Source organism: Apostichopus japonicus, chromosome 21 (genome assembly GCF_037975245.1).
Source record: "Apostichopus japonicus isolate 1M-3 chromosome 21, ASM3797524v1, whole genome shotgun sequence".
Classification (NCBI taxonomy): domain Eukaryota; kingdom Metazoa; phylum Echinodermata; class Holothuroidea; order Aspidochirotida; family Stichopodidae; genus Apostichopus; species Apostichopus japonicus.
The window spans coordinates 4448548-4466633 of record NC_092581.1 but is presented as its reverse complement, the minus strand read 5'-3'; the positions used below and the strand labels follow the sequence as shown (position 1 = coordinate 4466633).

At 35.7% G+C, this 18086-nt stretch overlaps 1 protein-coding gene across 1 annotated transcript; it reads right to left on the bottom strand.

Moving 5' to 3' along the window:
- Positions 1–1950: 1950 nt before the first annotated feature.
- Positions 1951–11733, bottom strand: LOC139962693 (lambda-crystallin-like). The gene is made up of 7 exons (XM_071962885.1): positions 11533–11733; positions 10558–10639; positions 9600–9752; positions 7392–7553; positions 6430–6624; positions 4805–4910; positions 1951–3909 (listed from the first exon to the last, which is right to left on the bottom strand). Exons 1-7 carry the CDS (start codon positions 11574–11576, stop codon positions 3683–3685), a joined length of 969 nt encoding a protein of 322 aa, XP_071818986.1. The 5' UTR covers positions 11577–11733; the 3' UTR covers positions 1951–3682.
- Between the last annotated feature and the right edge of the window lie 6353 nt (positions 11734–18086).

The following is an 18086-nucleotide window of genomic DNA, read 5'->3' as shown; positions in this document are numbered from 1 at the left end:
TAGGGCATTATACCTATAGCACTGAACAATCATTTTCAGTTATCAATGTTGTTTTACTTCAATACCGTTTTTGGCAAGCGCGTAGCCATAGGGAAGGGGTGGGTTGGGGGAGGGGAGGGGGAGGGGATAATACACTGTAATAAACACTGTGAGCAAACGCTTGCCTCATTGTCTCTTCTCTAACGTGATATATAAGGTTGAGTACATGTGTAACTTAAACATTCTCTTACTCCAAGATACAGATGACATTTATTTTTATTTTTTATTTAAACTTTATTTTAAGAGGGTAGCTGTTTTGCAATAGCTAATCTTCCACAAGGCCCTCTAATAAGACATATAATAATATAAAATGTATGAAAATTTCAGAAGTCATGAATGCATTGATAATGCTTAATAAAATAGTTAAAACCCGTACAGAGAAAATTAAAGAAAATTAAGAAATTTGGTAAAAATAAAAGTGAGGTAGGCCTATATAATATCCAATACTTGCAATTTAAAATGGTCAAGATTACTTGCTAATTTTACTCTTTGATCTAGTTTGTTCCAGTCTTTTGCAGCCAAAAAAAAAACGTTTTTTTATAAAAGCTAGTGTGTCCGCCTGTAATTTGCAGGTTTCTTGCAATAGAGGATCTTAAATTGTGATTATGAATGTTCGTAACTGGTTTAAACATCTCATTCATGTAATCCGGTCCTTGATCATTAATTGACTTGTATACCATAGTTAACCTTCTATACATAACGTGTCTGTCAAAAGTCTTCCATCCCAGCCTGGCAAATAAATCACTTGAACAATCTTCATATGTAGCATTTTAAATAATTCGTGCAGCACTTTTCTGTAATTTGATAAATCTATCAGTATTATGGGCAGTGGTAGTTCCCCAAACTAGACAGCAGTAGTCAAGTATTGGAAGAATGTATCTATTATAAAGTATGCACGTGGGAGTGTCTATATACTGTTTAATGCTTAGAGAAGCAACAGAGCTAATCTTGTACTAATAGTACTACATATATTATCAATCTGAGCTTGCCATGTCAGGTGAGCATCAATTCTGACTCCTAAAAGTTTTTCTGTATCAGAATTCTCTAATACGATATCATACAACTTGACAGAAATGTTTGTTTGTCCTCGTAGATTATCATAGCGTTGTCTGGAACATATTAACATTGATTTGGTTTTATTAGTATTGATTGCCATTATATTATTGTTGCACCAATTGGAAACATTTTTAGCATCAATATTCAACTTTGCTTTGAAGAAATTCAACATTGGAGCTTGAAATGTGGAAAGTAGTATCATCTGCATACATGTCGGCTTTGCAGTGAGTTAAACATAGGCTAAAATCATTAATGTAGATTAAAAATAAGAGTGGTCCTAAGATTGACCCTTGTGGAACGCCGTTCCTAATATTCATACATGAGGACGCAGTCCCTTTCATGACGACATACTGACTTCTATTCGTTAAGTACGACTTAAACCATTCCATAGTAGCACTTGAAAACTGGTGTCATTTCAACTTTTTTATCAGAATATCATGATTTACTTAATCAAACGCTTTCCTGAGATCCAATAGAACAGCCACAGTCAGTTCTCCTTTATCAATTGCTTGATCCATAAATCCATGACATGTAATAGAGCAGTTTCGCATGACTGCTTGGGTCTGAAGCCAGACTGAGCATTTTCTAACTAATCAAATTGCTCTAAGAAACTAGTAAGAGCAATGTGAACATGTTTTTCCAAAATTTTGGACAAAACAGGGAGAATAGAAATTGGTCGATAATTTGATAAATCTTGTCGTGAATTACTCTTGAAAATGGGTATTACCTTTGCGACTTTCCATCTAGATGGAAATGTATTTGTCCTAATACTTGTGTTTATAATACGAGTAATACTTGCATATATATGGGGGGGGCGCTCATTTTTAAAACTTTAGCACTCAGTTCGTCAACTCCTGTTGCTTTGGAGGCATCAAGAGTAGTTAAATATTTAAATAAAAAAATTTCAGATATACATGGAATTTCGAATGTTTCATCTGGAGGAATTTTAGGACAGATATGTCTTTCAATAGACGAACTATCAAAGTTTGAATGAGTTGTGTCAGTGTAGCTTCTTGCTACTGAAGTGAAGTACAAATTAAACATTTCTTCTATATCAGCATTACCAGTAATGTTCTTATCGTCAACTCTAAGTATACTGGGGCCTTCGTTGTTGGTGTCATGATTCATGACAGTAATGTGGTCTGTGACGTCATCTCGGTAGATCTTCTTGAGAAGCTTTACTTATATAAGCTATATATTAATACCATTTTTTTAAACCTAAAACCTGATTTATTTGGAATGTTTGCTCGGTTGTTTAATGTTCTCCGTAGTTAGAAATGTCATCAAATGAATTTCTTATGCAGATGTATTCCCTCTGACTAAATAGATGATTAAAATATTTTAACTGAGGAACCAAATATCTCAATATAATAGAATTTGGCCTCTGAAAATAGATGATTCAAATATTTTAACTGAGGAACCTTTAAAAAAAATAGAATTTTGCCTCTGAATATACATGATTCAAATAGTTTTAATTAACCAAAAACAGAAGAAGCTAAAATTGCCTTGGTGACATCACTCATTCTGCTGCCGCCCAGAGATGCATTTACAACAAATGACGCGTACATTTAGACACAAATCCCTAGTTTTGCATTGCAAAATGCTATAATGATATTGACCTAAAGTTAAAGATGTAGAACTACATTTTCAACAATTGTGCTAATATATCAGCTTCATTTGAAGTCCGAGGTGAAAGAACTTGGTACTACTTGGTTATTTTTTTTTCAAATGAGAAGGCGACGTAATTATAAAAGTCGCTTTGTGCATGCGGGATTACATGTTTTGATCACATGATTGATACAAAATGGCAAGGAGACGCCGCCAACAATATTTGAAATTGGGAGCTATATTGACAAAAAGTATAAATAAAACCTGTAATTCTTATTTCAACCTAGTTGAAAAGTTCTATTTTTCATCGGGGTGTTGAGCATATGACAATAAAATGTTAATAACTACTTATCTCATAGCACAATGTTTGAGCTCTCTCTTTATGAGATACACTAGTCATTACGAGCCTGATTGTTCCAGCACCTACATGAGTCAGTCACTAAACCTGTGAGGGGGGGGGGGACATTTGATATTGTGTCCCCCACCCTTCAAAAAGTTGGACATGTGCCCCACCCCCTCCCCACCCCTGATTGAAAGCCCTGGCACTGAGGAGGCACATCGGCAATTGAGACTTAAAGGAGCAGTCCAGAGATTTCACATATTTTAAACGGTGAAATATCTTGTAAACCTGAATAGCAATACAGTAACATTATTAGCAATCAGATTTACCATTATCAAATTTATGAAACCAAATTATGTATCGAGTACTGCTGTATGGTGCATTAATTAATAACCAAACTATACATGATACATAAAGTACCAAAAATGAAAGCCATTAGAGAAAATTAATTCACAAAATTTGCAGCAAATTAAATGTTTTCTAGACTGGTTCATAACCCTCTGTCACCAACTTTTCAAAATAAAACTAAAATCTTTGATGTAGATAAACAGGAGAAAACTGTGGATTGTGGAAAATTATTTGGAAATTACTTGGAAATTATTTTTTTTGACTTCCAGCAAGAAAAATAATTAACTTTGCTCAACTTGATTTATCTTGTTTATCGAAATCCTGCTTCAATTTTGCTAAAGCTGCGAGTCTGTCGTCCCGCCTCTTCCTCTGCTCTGCTAATTTGTCGAGAGGAATCAACTCCTTCATCTGTCTGACCATCTCGGCCAAGCCCGGTCCAGAGTAGTTTGGAGTCGGCCCAAACGTGGATGAGACACTCTCGATGGTAGGGCCGTACCTTTCGATATAATTTTCCATTCCTGTGGGGGAAAATTTAAGAGTGTTTGAAAATGCAGTTTTCATCATCTATAATTTTAAGTTCCAAAACCACTTTAAAATACCTACTTGTGCAACAATGTCAGGATTAAAATCAGTTCTGAATTACCATTAAACAATACAATGACATCCCTGGGAATAATTTATCGTGTACCTCGTCGCAAATTGTCTTGTAAACTGGACAAATTGCATGTAGCAGGTTTTGTACACTGTAACCGTAGTATCAATACTGCCAGGCAAAATGTGAACACTAAATTATTCCATGCATACTGGCCATAGATTGAGCGCAGGTGTTTGCTGGTTGGGGAGAAGGGTACGACCGTGGGTTGGAAATAACATCCAAACCTGGATTAATACTATGGGGGGGGGGGGTTCATAGACCATTAGTATTTTGGGGAGCCTTATTGCCATTTGACTGGTCATATGCTACTGTATTTACCGTAGGTGAGGGAAGGGAAAGGAAGGGGTGGTTCTGGGTTTTTTTTCTATTTGTAAAGTGCTGTATTTTTTCAGGGAGTGTCACTGCCCGACAAAAGCCCTACAGGTTTTTTTTTTTACAATTCCTTTCACAAGTTGTGTTCCTTATCTCCTTCTATGTTATATGTCATACTTATGTTGTGATAGAACAAAAATAAATGAAATGAAATGAAAAATAACCAAATACTACATCCCATTAAATAATATCTTACATTCTCTATTAAAAGAATGATTGGTAGGACAAAATGCAAACAAATTCAAGAGAAAAGAATATTGTAAAGAAAATTCATAACTGGCCATAATAAGCCGGAGCTTAATTTGTAGGTATCCATTTTTTTTCCATAGCAAAAGTAAATATTTTCCAAATACCTCAAAATTTGTAGAATTATTTGTGGACCTTACCTTCTGCATTGAGATGCATCACCTCCAACGGACCAATGAATGCATACCTCATCCCAAGCCCCGCCCACATAACCTTGTCAATGTCCTCTGCTGAGATGACTCCTTCCTACAAAAACAAACAAATAGTCAATCAAAATAAAATTCAAAAATAAAATAATAAAAAATTTAAATTTAAACAAACTACTAAGATAAAATTCAAAAATAAAATAATAAAAAATTTAAAATTTAAACAAACTACTAAGATAAAGTGAAAAATTGTATCAAATACAAAACAGATAAAGCAAATATATAACAAGTGCATGAGCTAACAGGATTTTGTTGGAAAATTTTTGTTTTGGTCTGTCTCCAATTATGGTTCAAAAGTAGTCTTTCAAGGACTTTTGAAAAACAAAAGTTTAAAACATAGACGTATGGTTAAGACAAAGTCAAGAGTTCTTCGAGTCCTGAGGTTCACAGAAAAAGTGATTCAAGGTCCCTGCAAGTGAAAACTATTTATCTACGATTACCAGGTCGTTCGAAATAAACAGGCACGTACTGAAATATATCCTAAAATATTTTGAAGAAACTGTCAATACTAGTCGTGAAGTATATTGAGTAAGGGAGGGGGAGGGAAGGTAGAGGGAGGAAAAGGAGATAGATGGGAGGGGGCATGGAGGGAAGGGAGAGGCAGGTAAGTTTCAAAAGATTGCTTGGATGCCAGGTTCTGTTAAGTATGAAGGGAACACAGAATGCCAATAAGGAAACAAACAGTAAGCCAGTGGCTGAGTGATTTACGGTCAATCTTCAACTTGACCTGACCTATCAATTAAGTTAACCTTTGACCTAAGGAAGTTAATAGTCGGCCATTGTTGGCCTAAGGTGTCGTTTCGACTTCTAACAAACTGCACCTGCGTCTCGATTATACTAATGCAGACAAAATGAAAGTAAAAAAGTCTATGCAATTTCATCTTACAGTTTAGAATGAATCAAGAAATGATTTACTATTTTTGTAATTTATTCGTTACCATCCTTTCACTCGTTCCACCAGTGAGAGGTAATGGATGAGATGGTGACCAACCATAGGCGTATGGGACCATTTCATTTTGGGGGGGCAGAAACTTTTGTGCCTGAAAGTTCCCGTGAGCCTATCTAAGGGGAGCGCCACCATCCGTTGGCGCGTAGCGTACAAGAAATTTTTTTGCAAAAAAATGCCTCTCAGATTGCCGGAAATGGCACTTCTGAGGCCTTGCAAGTTGCATCTAAACATTCTTGATTTTATAATCTCACCCGTTTTAGAAATTTAGGCGATAGTGCAAAAAGCGTGGTAGCCCAGATGAGCTGCACTTACAGCAGTGTTACACGGAAATATTAGGGCATGCTGATGCTAAATAAAGAAAGTCATTAGGCCTATATTAATATTAATGTCACAAAACAAATAACACAAAACGCTCTCCACGGAATCGTCGGGCAAAAATTTGAAAAAGATTCGGGCAAGCTACTGCATATTTATATATATATTGTTTTTTCTCCTGCCTGAATTTTTCAGGACATTTGCCCGAATTTCTTGTCCTCTGGAAATTTGGGGGGCAGTCTGCCCCCCCTGCTCCCCCCGCCTGGTACGCCTATGTGACCAACCAGGTGCTTACCGTGACTAATCTCCAACACTCGTTTATGATGGCATACTGCACACGATTGGAGACAAATCCAGGCGAGTCTTGTTTGATACAGACGGGAACTTGTCCGACTTCTTCCAGGATCTTCTTGGCGTTATCCATAAAGGCAGGATTGGTCCATTCAGAAGGGACGACCTCCACCAATGGAGCGTGGTACGGTGGATTGGTCTTATGAAAACGATAAAAACACTTTTGTAAGATTAGAGGGAAAAGATAAGCACAATTGTTATCATAAAACTTATGTCATATAGGACCTAAAAATGGCTGCCACTGCCCTTAAAACTAGATGATTAAATTATAAATTTGTCTTAGTTTGGAAGGAAATATATAAGGGTTTTGATTTGATGTTGCTTTGTGTTTACAGACAGTACGTAGACTTTAATAAGGTCTTAAAGGGAGTGAAGACTCGCACACAAAGAAACGTCTGACGCCAGTAATCTGACCTAGTTTCAAATGAGGTGTAACAGAAGTGTTAGACACCACCATCGATCCCAGAAAATACACACACAGCTTGCTACCGTCGGTAATTAGACACTAGTGTAGTCAATATATGCAGCTACGGTCAATACCAACAACACAGTGTACATAGCAGTGATGGACATCTCAGGTCTAGATAAAAAAAGATATCAAGGTATCACGTTTCATTATTGTGTGCATTTTGTAGCGACAAGAAAAAAACTTCACTTGCAAGCAACGGAAAGTTAACTTTCTCAGAGGGAGGCACCCGGTTTGGGGCGAGTCTTCAATGCCTTTAAGAGGACATCACGGACATCCACTAGTGGTTGGAACTTCCTTGATACAAGAGGTACAGTATCATTTCTTTGATAGAGATGGTAGCCTATGGTCCAATGATTACCTCTATGGGAAAAGTGACACAGATGTTACCCTGATAATGAAAAAAGTCAACGAAAGTAGGTACGGAAAAGACACTCAACTGGATGAGCCACAAGGCACTGGGATCTCCTTTGAAGGTCTTTGGTAAATTTAGAGGGCGCTATACAAGACGTAGAGCTGGCTAAAATGGTATCGTCGTCAACAAACGCTTCCATATCCTTGAAGACTTGTTCCTTAAGTTCCAGATTCTCTGGCACGCATTCCTTGAAGAAGAAAAGAAAAAAAGTCCAGCAGATTAAAAAAACTTTCAGGCCCACAACTCAGGATCTTCCATGAGGTACTGAATCAGGACCCATCAGATCCATCCCAGCTCCCCTCCCCCCCCCCCCCAAAGAATCCATGCTCAGAAAGCATAACAAATGTATTGTTGTATGAACTCCATCTTAAGAACAAAATAACCGGATGGAACTTTGACGACAAGCTCCGAAACTGGAGATAAATTTGTCTGATTTCTAGGAAAACTTCCAAGACCCACAAAAGAGTTGTAACATGACCATGCAGTTGGAATCTTTGACCAGTTTATTTAAGGTTGCCTTTGTTTTATTATCATTTTCTTGAATAATTATTTGACCTGGAGTATTTGCAAATGACCCTTTTTTCAATATCAATAGTTCATTACCAGTGACAAAATGGACAATAAAGGAGGCCTAACAATACTACAAAGGCATATATAACAATAAACAACTAATACACATGGCAGACAACATGGGAAAACTCCCCCCCCCCTTTCCAATCCCCAGCCAGGTGTCGCCAAAATATTTGAGGTCTCAAAGTCATTTTCACAAATGTTGACCTATTGTGGTATATCACATGACCGTTTAACTACTGTACCTCACAAACTGTCAATAATGATAATTATTAACGAACAATTTCAAATATACTGATTAACTGATAAAATTAAAGGATTGGTTCAGGTGTTTGACATGTCTATTTTGTATGAAAGAGCACAAAAAGACAAAAAGAACAGTGAAGAAACTACCATGATAGCATGGTCTGTTAAGCAGATATGACACTTTGAAGATATCAAAATTTCTTTGAAAATGACTGGTGTAGAAAGACTTACTGTGATGGTGTGATGTCACATCCTCACTTCCTTAACATTTGTGAAAATATTTTTTTTTTAATTATTTACATTTTTTAACACATTTGAAAATAATATAATCAAAACTTCTTCAGATGTTTAATCTCAAATACTTCCTTTGACAAATACGAGATCTCCTGACATATCTTTTGGTTGAAAGTCATGAAATCTCACAAAATATTTAGAGATAAAAACAAAGACTTTTCAGGAAGGAGAGGATGTGACATGTATTTTTTTTTAATTATTTACATTTTTTAACACATTTGAAAATAATATAATCAAAAATTCTTCAGATGTTTAATCTCAAATACTTCCTTTGACAAATACGAGATCTCCTGACATATCTTTTGGTTGAAAGTCATGAAATCTCACAAAATATTTAGAGATAAAAACAAAGACTTTTCAGGAATGTGAGGATGTGACATCACAGCTAGTCAGATTTCAGCAGTTTCTACACAATCTGATAAAACTTTACACTTGAATATCTCTTTAACCGAAAAAGATATTTGAAAAGTTTTTTCACCATTGTGTTTCTTTTATTGTCCTCTTTCATATAACATAAACATGTATGACAACTGAACCAATCCTTTAATAAAGGTATTATCTACTTATTTTGATGCTTGCTAAATACGACCAACTAACATGTATCCATTGATAGATTCAGGCTGTTAGGATTGCTTTGTCATACAGCGGAGATGCCAACCTTTTGACACAAAAAAACAGACTGAATATCCTAAAAAATCAGATTTGGAGAGAAAAATCAGATTTTCACGAAAACTTGACACTACCACTGGCCCGTTGGCCCCGGGCCAGTAAATTGTCAGAAAAATGTTTTACTGGTAAGAATGGGCAAGTAAAATGTTTGCTTTTTCATTAACATTTAATGAGAAAATTGTAAAGCTGCCAATTCCGCGTATTTCCCACCCATGTAGGCTCATTGTTCAATGTGTTCGTCGTGGTTTGGCGGGGTTACTTGTACATGTTTCTATGCGATTCCGATTCCTTTAAAAAAAAAAAATTTTTTTTTTTTTTTTTTTTTTTTTTTGAAAGATGAAAAATTGTATTTTCAAGAGGCAATATCGTATTATCGTATTTCACTTCTTTCATAGTAACAAATATGATTAAATCGTACTGGTTAGCATCTCTGAAACATTGTGTTTACACAAACCTGAACGTATATTGCATCTTTCACTGTATCGTGTAGATTACTGCATCCAGAGATAAGAGAAACTTGTTCATCTGCTGATAATGAACCTCTCAACATGCCAGACTTGTTCAAGTCCTTTAACTGGGTCTTGACTGATGCCAGAGCATCTTTGACCTACAAAATTTAAAGAAAAGGCAATAATTTTATTTGGTATTGCATCACAAAGTGTTATTCAAAATGGGCAAACGGCTATACATGTGAACAGATGAGTACCATTTTTTGAATCTTCAAAAGTTTAGGGCCTTCAAAACGGTAACGTACACAAAATTTGAAACACTACTTTATTCCCTGGCTCTGAGTAGGCATACTAACTTTCTCTTTTTCTTGAAATTCAATCTTTTTGTATCATACATTTCACAGTAATGAGCTACTGTAACATAAACAACAAAAGAGATAAATTAATAAAGGGTTCTTAGTACAATGCCTTCTTAGTACAATTGTTTTTAGTACAATACCTAAGTAGAGAATTCATACAGTGGAGAATTTAACAGTGGAGTGTTAGCTCAGTGGCTAACGCCGGTGCCTTCCAGTCATAAGGTCCCCAGTTCGAGTCACTCCAAGATTAATGTATGTCGTCTAGTTACAGAGTTATTGACAATTGACAATTCATAATCATGGACGTTAAATATGATGTAAGAGACTGACGTCGGTCAGCTTGCTTCTTCGCAAGTTCCTGCTTGAAGGATGATCTAAAATACATGCATACATACATAATGATGCACTTCTAGTTTAGAGAGCTAACAGATATGTTGACAGTAATTGTTTACCAATATTTACTTTGTGTACAAAGGAATATATTTACACATTCAATTCCATAAATTGTAAGAAGATTTTTATCGAAAATCAAGAACAGCAGGAAACAGGAGTCTGTAGCTATTTAATTGCATACATTATATTCAGCAATAATTGTAGGAATTACCTGTGATGGTAGGATATCATAAATGACAACATTATATCCAGCGCTGGCGAAAATCATCGCCCAGCTCTTGCCAATGAGTCCACTACGAATAAGACAGAAGTGATCAAAAATAAACACAGTATTGAAACATTGCAGTTGACCTATTTAATCCGACAAAAAACCATGGAATTTGTCATATCTCGAACGTGTAAGTTGAATAGTCTAATAATCATAACAATGGAGAATAGCTTTAGATTGGAGATAAAACATGGCATCCATTTATTCACTCAGACAAGTGGCCAGAGGGTGTACATTCTTAAGATATCATAACAACGTATCTCATACTGTACTTATTGCATCTTATTCCACTGTGCTGCTAAGAGGCACTAGAGACAGACTTATTATTCTCCGATGATACTATACAAAGTCTACCATGGTTGACTAAAACAAAACACAAACCTATGTGGAGGTGGATCCTATTTTAGGATAAGCGATCTAAACAAAACGTCAATTGCAAGCAACAGGAAGTTAACTTTTTCAGATGGCCGCACGCGGTTTGGGGCGAGTCTTCAATGCCTTTAAACCAGCAACAAATGATATCCTAGCCCTAAGCCTACTGCACAATGGCACTGTTAAACATTAAAATGTGGCAGACAGGACTTAATTCAACCTCTGCCCCCCCCCCCCCACACACACATACACATTTTTGTGATATGGTACTTTATAGACCTAACCCTAAAGGTTTTTGTGTGTGTGTGTCTACTGATGTTCAAGTTAGGCTTAACGTTAGACGTCGTATCATTCCAACTGATGTCCTTAGTCTAAGGGTCTAGGGCTGTGTAAGCTTAAAATAAGTAACTAGGCTTAACTTAGGCTTCTGTTTTATTGTAGTCGTGGTACGTAGGCGTCATTTAGAACTATAGTCATCATATAGCCCATTACTGGCAAGTAGGCTAGTAGTAGTAAAGCCTAACGGCATAGAGTAATTCAGCTCACCTCCCTACAATTCCGATCTTGCCTTTGCTTCCAGATTCTGCCATGTTAGCTATTTAGCCTAATTGAGAACAGAAAAGCCAGTCTTGGAAGTATTAGCTTAGCGCCAGTAAATATTAGGGTTAATAATATAACAGCAATTAAAATTGAGTGCTTGCTGTAACCTTATCAGCTGATCATCATGCCTGTGATTGATTGCGTGATCTTAAAGTACAGCCGTACCTCGACATATATACGGAAGCACATAGGAGACATTGCATGAAGATTTCACCGCCCCCCCCCCCCCCCCATGCAATAACATCGAACTTATCTTATTGAAGGCATAACGGCAATTTTTAACGTTTTCAGATTTTTAGTGTTTCAAGAACTGTGTCTATCACAATGATTATTCAGATTTTCGGGCATTATACCTAGAACTGAACAATCATTTTCAGTTATCAACGTTGTTTTACTTCATTACCGTTTTTGGCAAGCCCGTAGCCAATGGGAAGGGGTTGGTGGGGGGGGGGGGGCTTGTACACTGTAATCAACACGGTAAGCCAAAGCTTGTCTAATTATCCCATTTCTAACATGATATATAAAGTTGAGTGCATTTAACTTGAAGGCAATGACGATCCGCCCAAACCGCGTGCCGCCCTCTGAAAAAAGTTAACTTTCCGTTGCTTGCAGGTGAAGTTTTCTTCTTGTCGCTACAAAATGCAGACAGTAATGAAACGTGATACCTTGTTATCATTTATCTAGACCTGAGATGTCCATCGCTGCTATGTACACTGTATTGTGGGTATTGACCGTAGCTGTATGTATTGAGTGTACACTAGTGTCTAATTACCGACGGTAGCAAGCTGTGTGTGTATTTTCTGGGATCGATGGTGGTGTCTAACACTTCTGGTACATCTCATTCGAAACGAGGTCAGATTACCGGCATGAGACGTTTCTTTGTGCGCGAGTCTTCACACCCTTTAAACATTCTCTTACTCCAAGATACAGTTGACATTACAGTCATGTGGTCTGTGACGTCATCTCGGTAGAACTTCTTGAGAAGCTTTACTTATATAAGCTATATTAATACCATTTTTTTTTTACCCAAAACCTGTTTTATTTGGAATGTTTGCTCGGTTGTTTAATGTTCTCCGTAGTTAGAAATGTCATCAAATGAATTTGTTGTGCAGATTTTTTTCCCCTCTGAAAAAAAGGTTAGATTAAAATATTTTAAAGGAACATAAAAATGAAATAGATTTTGGCTTCTGAATATAGATGATTCAACTTATTTTAAGTTAAAAAAAAAATTGCCTTGGTGACATCATTCATTCTGCTGCTGCCCGGAGATGCATTTACAACAGATAACCAATATTTGCATTGCAAAATGCTTTAAGAATTTATAGTATTCAAGGCCTAAAGTTAAAAATGTAGAACTACATTTTCAGCAATCGTGCTAATACATCAGCTTCCTTTGAAGTCCGAGGTGAAAGAACTTTTTACTACCCTTAAGATGCTATTATTTTTTAGATGAGAAGGCGACGTAATTATTAAAGTCGTTAAGTGCATTCGGGAATACATGTTTTGATCACATGATTGATAGAAAATGGCAAGGAGACGCCGTCAACAATATTTGAAAATCGGGAGCTATTTTGACAAAAAGATATCGTCCGGTAATTTCAAGTAAAACTGTCTTCTCAGTGGGGTCAACGTTTTCTTTGTGCCTTTCATGGATAATAATAATAATAATAATATTGCGGATTTATAAAGCGCAAACATATCCACCGATAACGGTGCTCATGAGGCGCATCACAATATTACCCTGGTCAATGATACCCTGTCAAACATAGAGATAATCCCTACACATATGATCGCTGCGTTATCTCTGAAATGACTCTAAATGATTTATGTCCTCCAAAACGATAATTTATAGTTTTATATCGAGCTCTTTGTATTCGTTTGCCATTCAGTATTCGTTTACTTTTAAGGCGATCTACTTAATTCTTTTAAAATCTTTTTACGTGTTGGTTCTTACCGTGATTTAAATTTATTATTGAATTTATTTTCAAGTGGCTCAAGAAGCTCAGCCTCGGCTAAACCGAGTAACCCTCTCAAAATAAAGGTAAAATGAAATAAAAATTAAAAAGTAACGATGTGACCAATATATTATAGATTTTGAAAACTGAGAAAAAAAGTTGACCTAATTATTAAAATCTACAAGTTGTTGTTTTCAATGCAAAGTAGACGGGTGTGTTTTCTGTTTCTGCTGAGCCTTTTGAACATAAAATAGAGGTTAAATATAGACAAAGTCAGAAAATCAAATCTAAGGGGAAACTATTGGGGCAATATATGCTACAAGATCACACGCAGTTAAACGTGTCTTCTTTCTTTATTTTCACTCCTTGAATTCTTGATGAAATTTAGAGAGGAAATTGATAAATCACGCGAGGAAAAACTCTTTTAAGTTTTGTGATGAAAGCACGAGCACTCCATAACTGAAGTACTTAGCGAGTATAGATAGTGTTGCATCCATGCGACTCATCAATTTATCACACTGGACTGCTCACTATAACCTTTTAATAAATAGTACAGTTCAAGGATGAGCGTTTTGACAGTGCCAATAAACAGGCTATTTATGAATGTCTTAAAGGACGAGACGCGAACTCAAGTTTAAAGTCGTGTCTGCAGGCAAGGGCGGCGGAAGCACTTTTAATCTGGGGGGGGGGGGGGGGCACCGACATCAAAGGGCACTTTGCAGAAATTCGATTGGACTGATGTAGCCTTATATTTAGTACCCTTTATAACTCTTATTGTATTATCTTATTTGCGTATACACATCACTCCATCAACGCCCCCCCCCCCCCCCCCTCAAGGAAAATATGCATACTAGCACTGCAATATCCAATGTGCAAATTGGGAAACAAGGAACAAGTTTTCTATTGAGACAAGATGAGGTGAAATCATGCTAGTTGCTAATGTAGGAATCTTCCGAATTAGAGTTTATTTCTTGTTAATATCTTAACAATTTTTTTTTCCATTCGAAATAGCTTTGAGTTTGACCCACAGAAATTCATTAAAAGTCAGGGGCGTAGCCAGGATTTGCAAAGTTGTATGCACGACTATCTGACGCTCCGCGCCACCGTCGGTTGGCGCGGAGCGTACAAGAAATTTTTGGTTTTACAAACCCCTCAAACCCCTCAGATGGCCGGAAACGGCCCTTCCCGAGTGTTAATTCTGGTTCCCTGGCCTCTTGCTAACTTGAGACACCTCAATTTTTATGTAGAAAAAGGGCACATTTTTAACCTGAGGAAAAGTGGGGGGGGCACGTGCCCCCTGTGCCCCCCGGTTCCGCCGCCCTTGTCTGCAGGGTTGTCATTTATAGTACAACGTGTATGTCACAACAGGATCTGCTGGAACCTTCGACTTTCTCTTTGTTTTTGTTTTTTCTGTTCAAATTATCAGCCATAATCTATCAGCCATAATCACATATATTAGCAGTGAATTATAACTAATTCACGTAACGAAGCTTGTTGATATCATAGTTAGACTTGTTCAAGTCGTCAGTCTTGTATGTGCAGGAAAATTAACCTGTGATATCATCCAAATGGAAAAGAGAAGGAAGGATTTTCATTTTTTGTTGTAACAAGTTTTTAGTCCATATCATCTCTATATCAAATAGATAAATGATGATAATTGGGTTTGTGTCTCTTTTGTCATTATCTTTGCTGCATTGTCATTGTCATTGTCCTGTGTGTCATTTGGTCATTGTCTTTGTCATTGTTTGTGTCATTGTCTTTGTCATTGTTTGTGTCATTGTCTTTGTGTCATGTCTTTGTGTCATGTCTTTGTGTCATTGTCTTTGTGTCATTGGCGTTTTGTCACTGTCTTTGTCTAACGTTCAGTGTCATTGTCTTTGTGTCATTGTCTATGGGTCTTTGTCTTTGTGTAATTGACATGTCTGTCATTGCCATTGTCTTTTTTTAATTGTCATTGTCTGTGTATCATTGTCTATGAGTCATTGTCTTTGTCATTGTTTGTGTCATTGTCTTTGTCTTGTTTGTGTCATTGTATTTGTGTCATTGTCTTTTTGTCATTGTCTTTGTCTAAGGATCCGTGTCATTGTCTTTGTGTCATTGTCTATGGGACACGGCCTTTGTGTCATTGACATGTCTGTCATTGTCATTGTCTTTTTGTAATTGTCATTGTCTGTGTGTCATTGTCATTTTCTTTGTGTCATTGCCTATGGGTCATTGTCATAGCCTTTGGATCATTGTTTGCAAGATGAACAAAACATATACCTTTTCTGGTGAAACTCAAATGTCAAAGGTCATCAGTCTCCAAAATGTTACAGTCATTGCCGACTTTGCAATCATCCTTTCCTGAAACCAAAAGGAAGTGTTTACATTTCGCGAGTTAATCCGTTTAGTTTGACTTAAGGGAGACTAAGACGGTGTTACTCTGAATATAACCCCTATATATATCTTAATGCATCATTTATCAAGCCTAGCGTCATAATTTGCATCCGTTTGATTGCATACGGTATGAATTACAGCAGCCTAATTTATGCAAGTACAGATCTATTGAATAATGGACTTGAAACGCTCAATGTAGGCTTATACTTTTGAATCAATCTTGTTTGAATCAATACAATTAATATAGTATAGTAACATTCTATTTTGAGTTGACATAAAAAAAATCATGGAGTTGCATGATACAGATATAGAGTCAGTTTTAGCTTTGGTGAGTCTGTTATTTCACTATTGATTTATATACTAAACTCCGTATCACAAGATCGACGAAAACCTACACCATGAAGCATACATTATTTCCCTATATAGCCCAAAAGAGTTACAAAAAGCTGGGGTTCACAGCAAAGTCAAGTGCATGATTGCAATAGAGAAACGTAATGGCAACGAAGATATGGTGATAATAATTTGAAACACATCGTCAACGCTTCACTGAATGGCAAATAAAATCAAGAGGTGCTCGACTCTTTAAGTCTTTAGTGTTCTTGAAACATGACTTGATATATTATACAGATAACAATATAATTGAAAACAGTTCTTCTCGCAGTACCTGACTTGTTAGAAGAATGAACAAACATCCATGCACTTCACAATCTGCACAAGTATTCTAAATTTTTCTGGAAATTTTATCTTTGATAAATACATATATATATATATATATATATATATATATATATATATATATATATATATATATATATATTTATATATATATATATATATATATATATATATATATATATATATATATATATATATATATATACATATATTATTACGATTTTCACGATTATTCACGATTGTTACGATTTTCATTACGATTTTCATTTATATATATATATAATATATATATATTATTACGATTTTCACGATTATTCACGATTGTTACGATTTTCATTTATAATATATATATATATATATATATATATATATATAGATATATATATATATATTGTATATATATATAAATGAAAATCGTAACAATCGTGAAAATCGTAATAATATATATATATATATAGATATATATATATATAGATATATATATATATATATATATATATATTATATGTATATATATATATATATGAAAATCGTAATGAAAATCGTAACAATCGTGAATAATCGTGAAAATCGTTATAATATATATATATATATATATATATATATATATATATATATGTATATATATATATATATGTGTGTGTGTGTGCGTGTGTGTGTGTATGAGCTCTGTTAGATTAGCAGACAGACGTTTTCGATAATCGGATTATTTTTGATCCGCCGCCATCTCTGTACAGGCCAATTTTATGCTTGCTGTATTTATTTTTTTTGAGGGAGGGGGGGTGTCTACTAGCTCACACATCTCAGCTCCGTTAAAGCTCTCCATAATAACATCGAATAAATCATCATATGGTTTCTTAATCCATGGTTTACGGACAAGTAAGCTGATTTCCTGCAGTGTCTATTATAAAATCTCTTTCCTGCTTAGAGAATACATCGATATACAGTGGCCTTCACCCATCTCTTCAGTCAACGATATACAGTATTTTGCTAAAGAGGAAAATCGAATTACCTTTATAATCATTTATTTGGGGTTAAGTCATTCATTCTACTTCGTAAAATTGATACTGAGTTATACGGCGATAAACATTATTGCAACTATGGATATTATGAAATTTAAAAGCAGATAAAACGAAGATTTCTCAAGGACAGAAGAAATTTTGAAGTAGATTGATCGAAATTTTGGAAGGAAGTTTCTCAATAAGTCTGTCTGTGGAAAGCCCTGACTCTTTCGTCTTTTGGTAAAAATGTGATATAAACAATTTTTAGAACAAAATACAGACATGTGATTCGAAGAAGCCAATATAGTTTAAATTTCAAACATCCAGTTGTTTTTCGCGATTCACAATAAATAATTCTTTTCATAGAAACAAAAACAAGGACACAAAACACATCCAAGTCACCGCACGTCGCTTGTTATTTTAAAGCTATTAGGATGTTTTGACAGCCTTTATGTATGTTCTTCCCCAAGGTGCGGTATGACATACATTGTAG

Excerpts from the sequence above, each read along its gene's own strand:
- LOC139962693 (XM_071962885.1), bottom strand. The coding sequence starts at position 11,576 with ATGGCAGAATCTGGAAGCAAAGGCAAGATCGGAATTGTAGGGAG. Across the intron at positions 6,625-7,391 it reads AGTGCCTTGTGGCTCATCCA|ACCAATCCACCGTACCACGC; the intron begins GTTGAGTGTCTT and ends CGTTTTCATAAG. Across the intron at positions 4,911-6,429 it reads AGTGTTGGAGATTAGTCACG|GAAGGAGTCATCTCAGCAGA; the intron begins GTAAGCACCTGG and ends TTGTTTTTGTAG.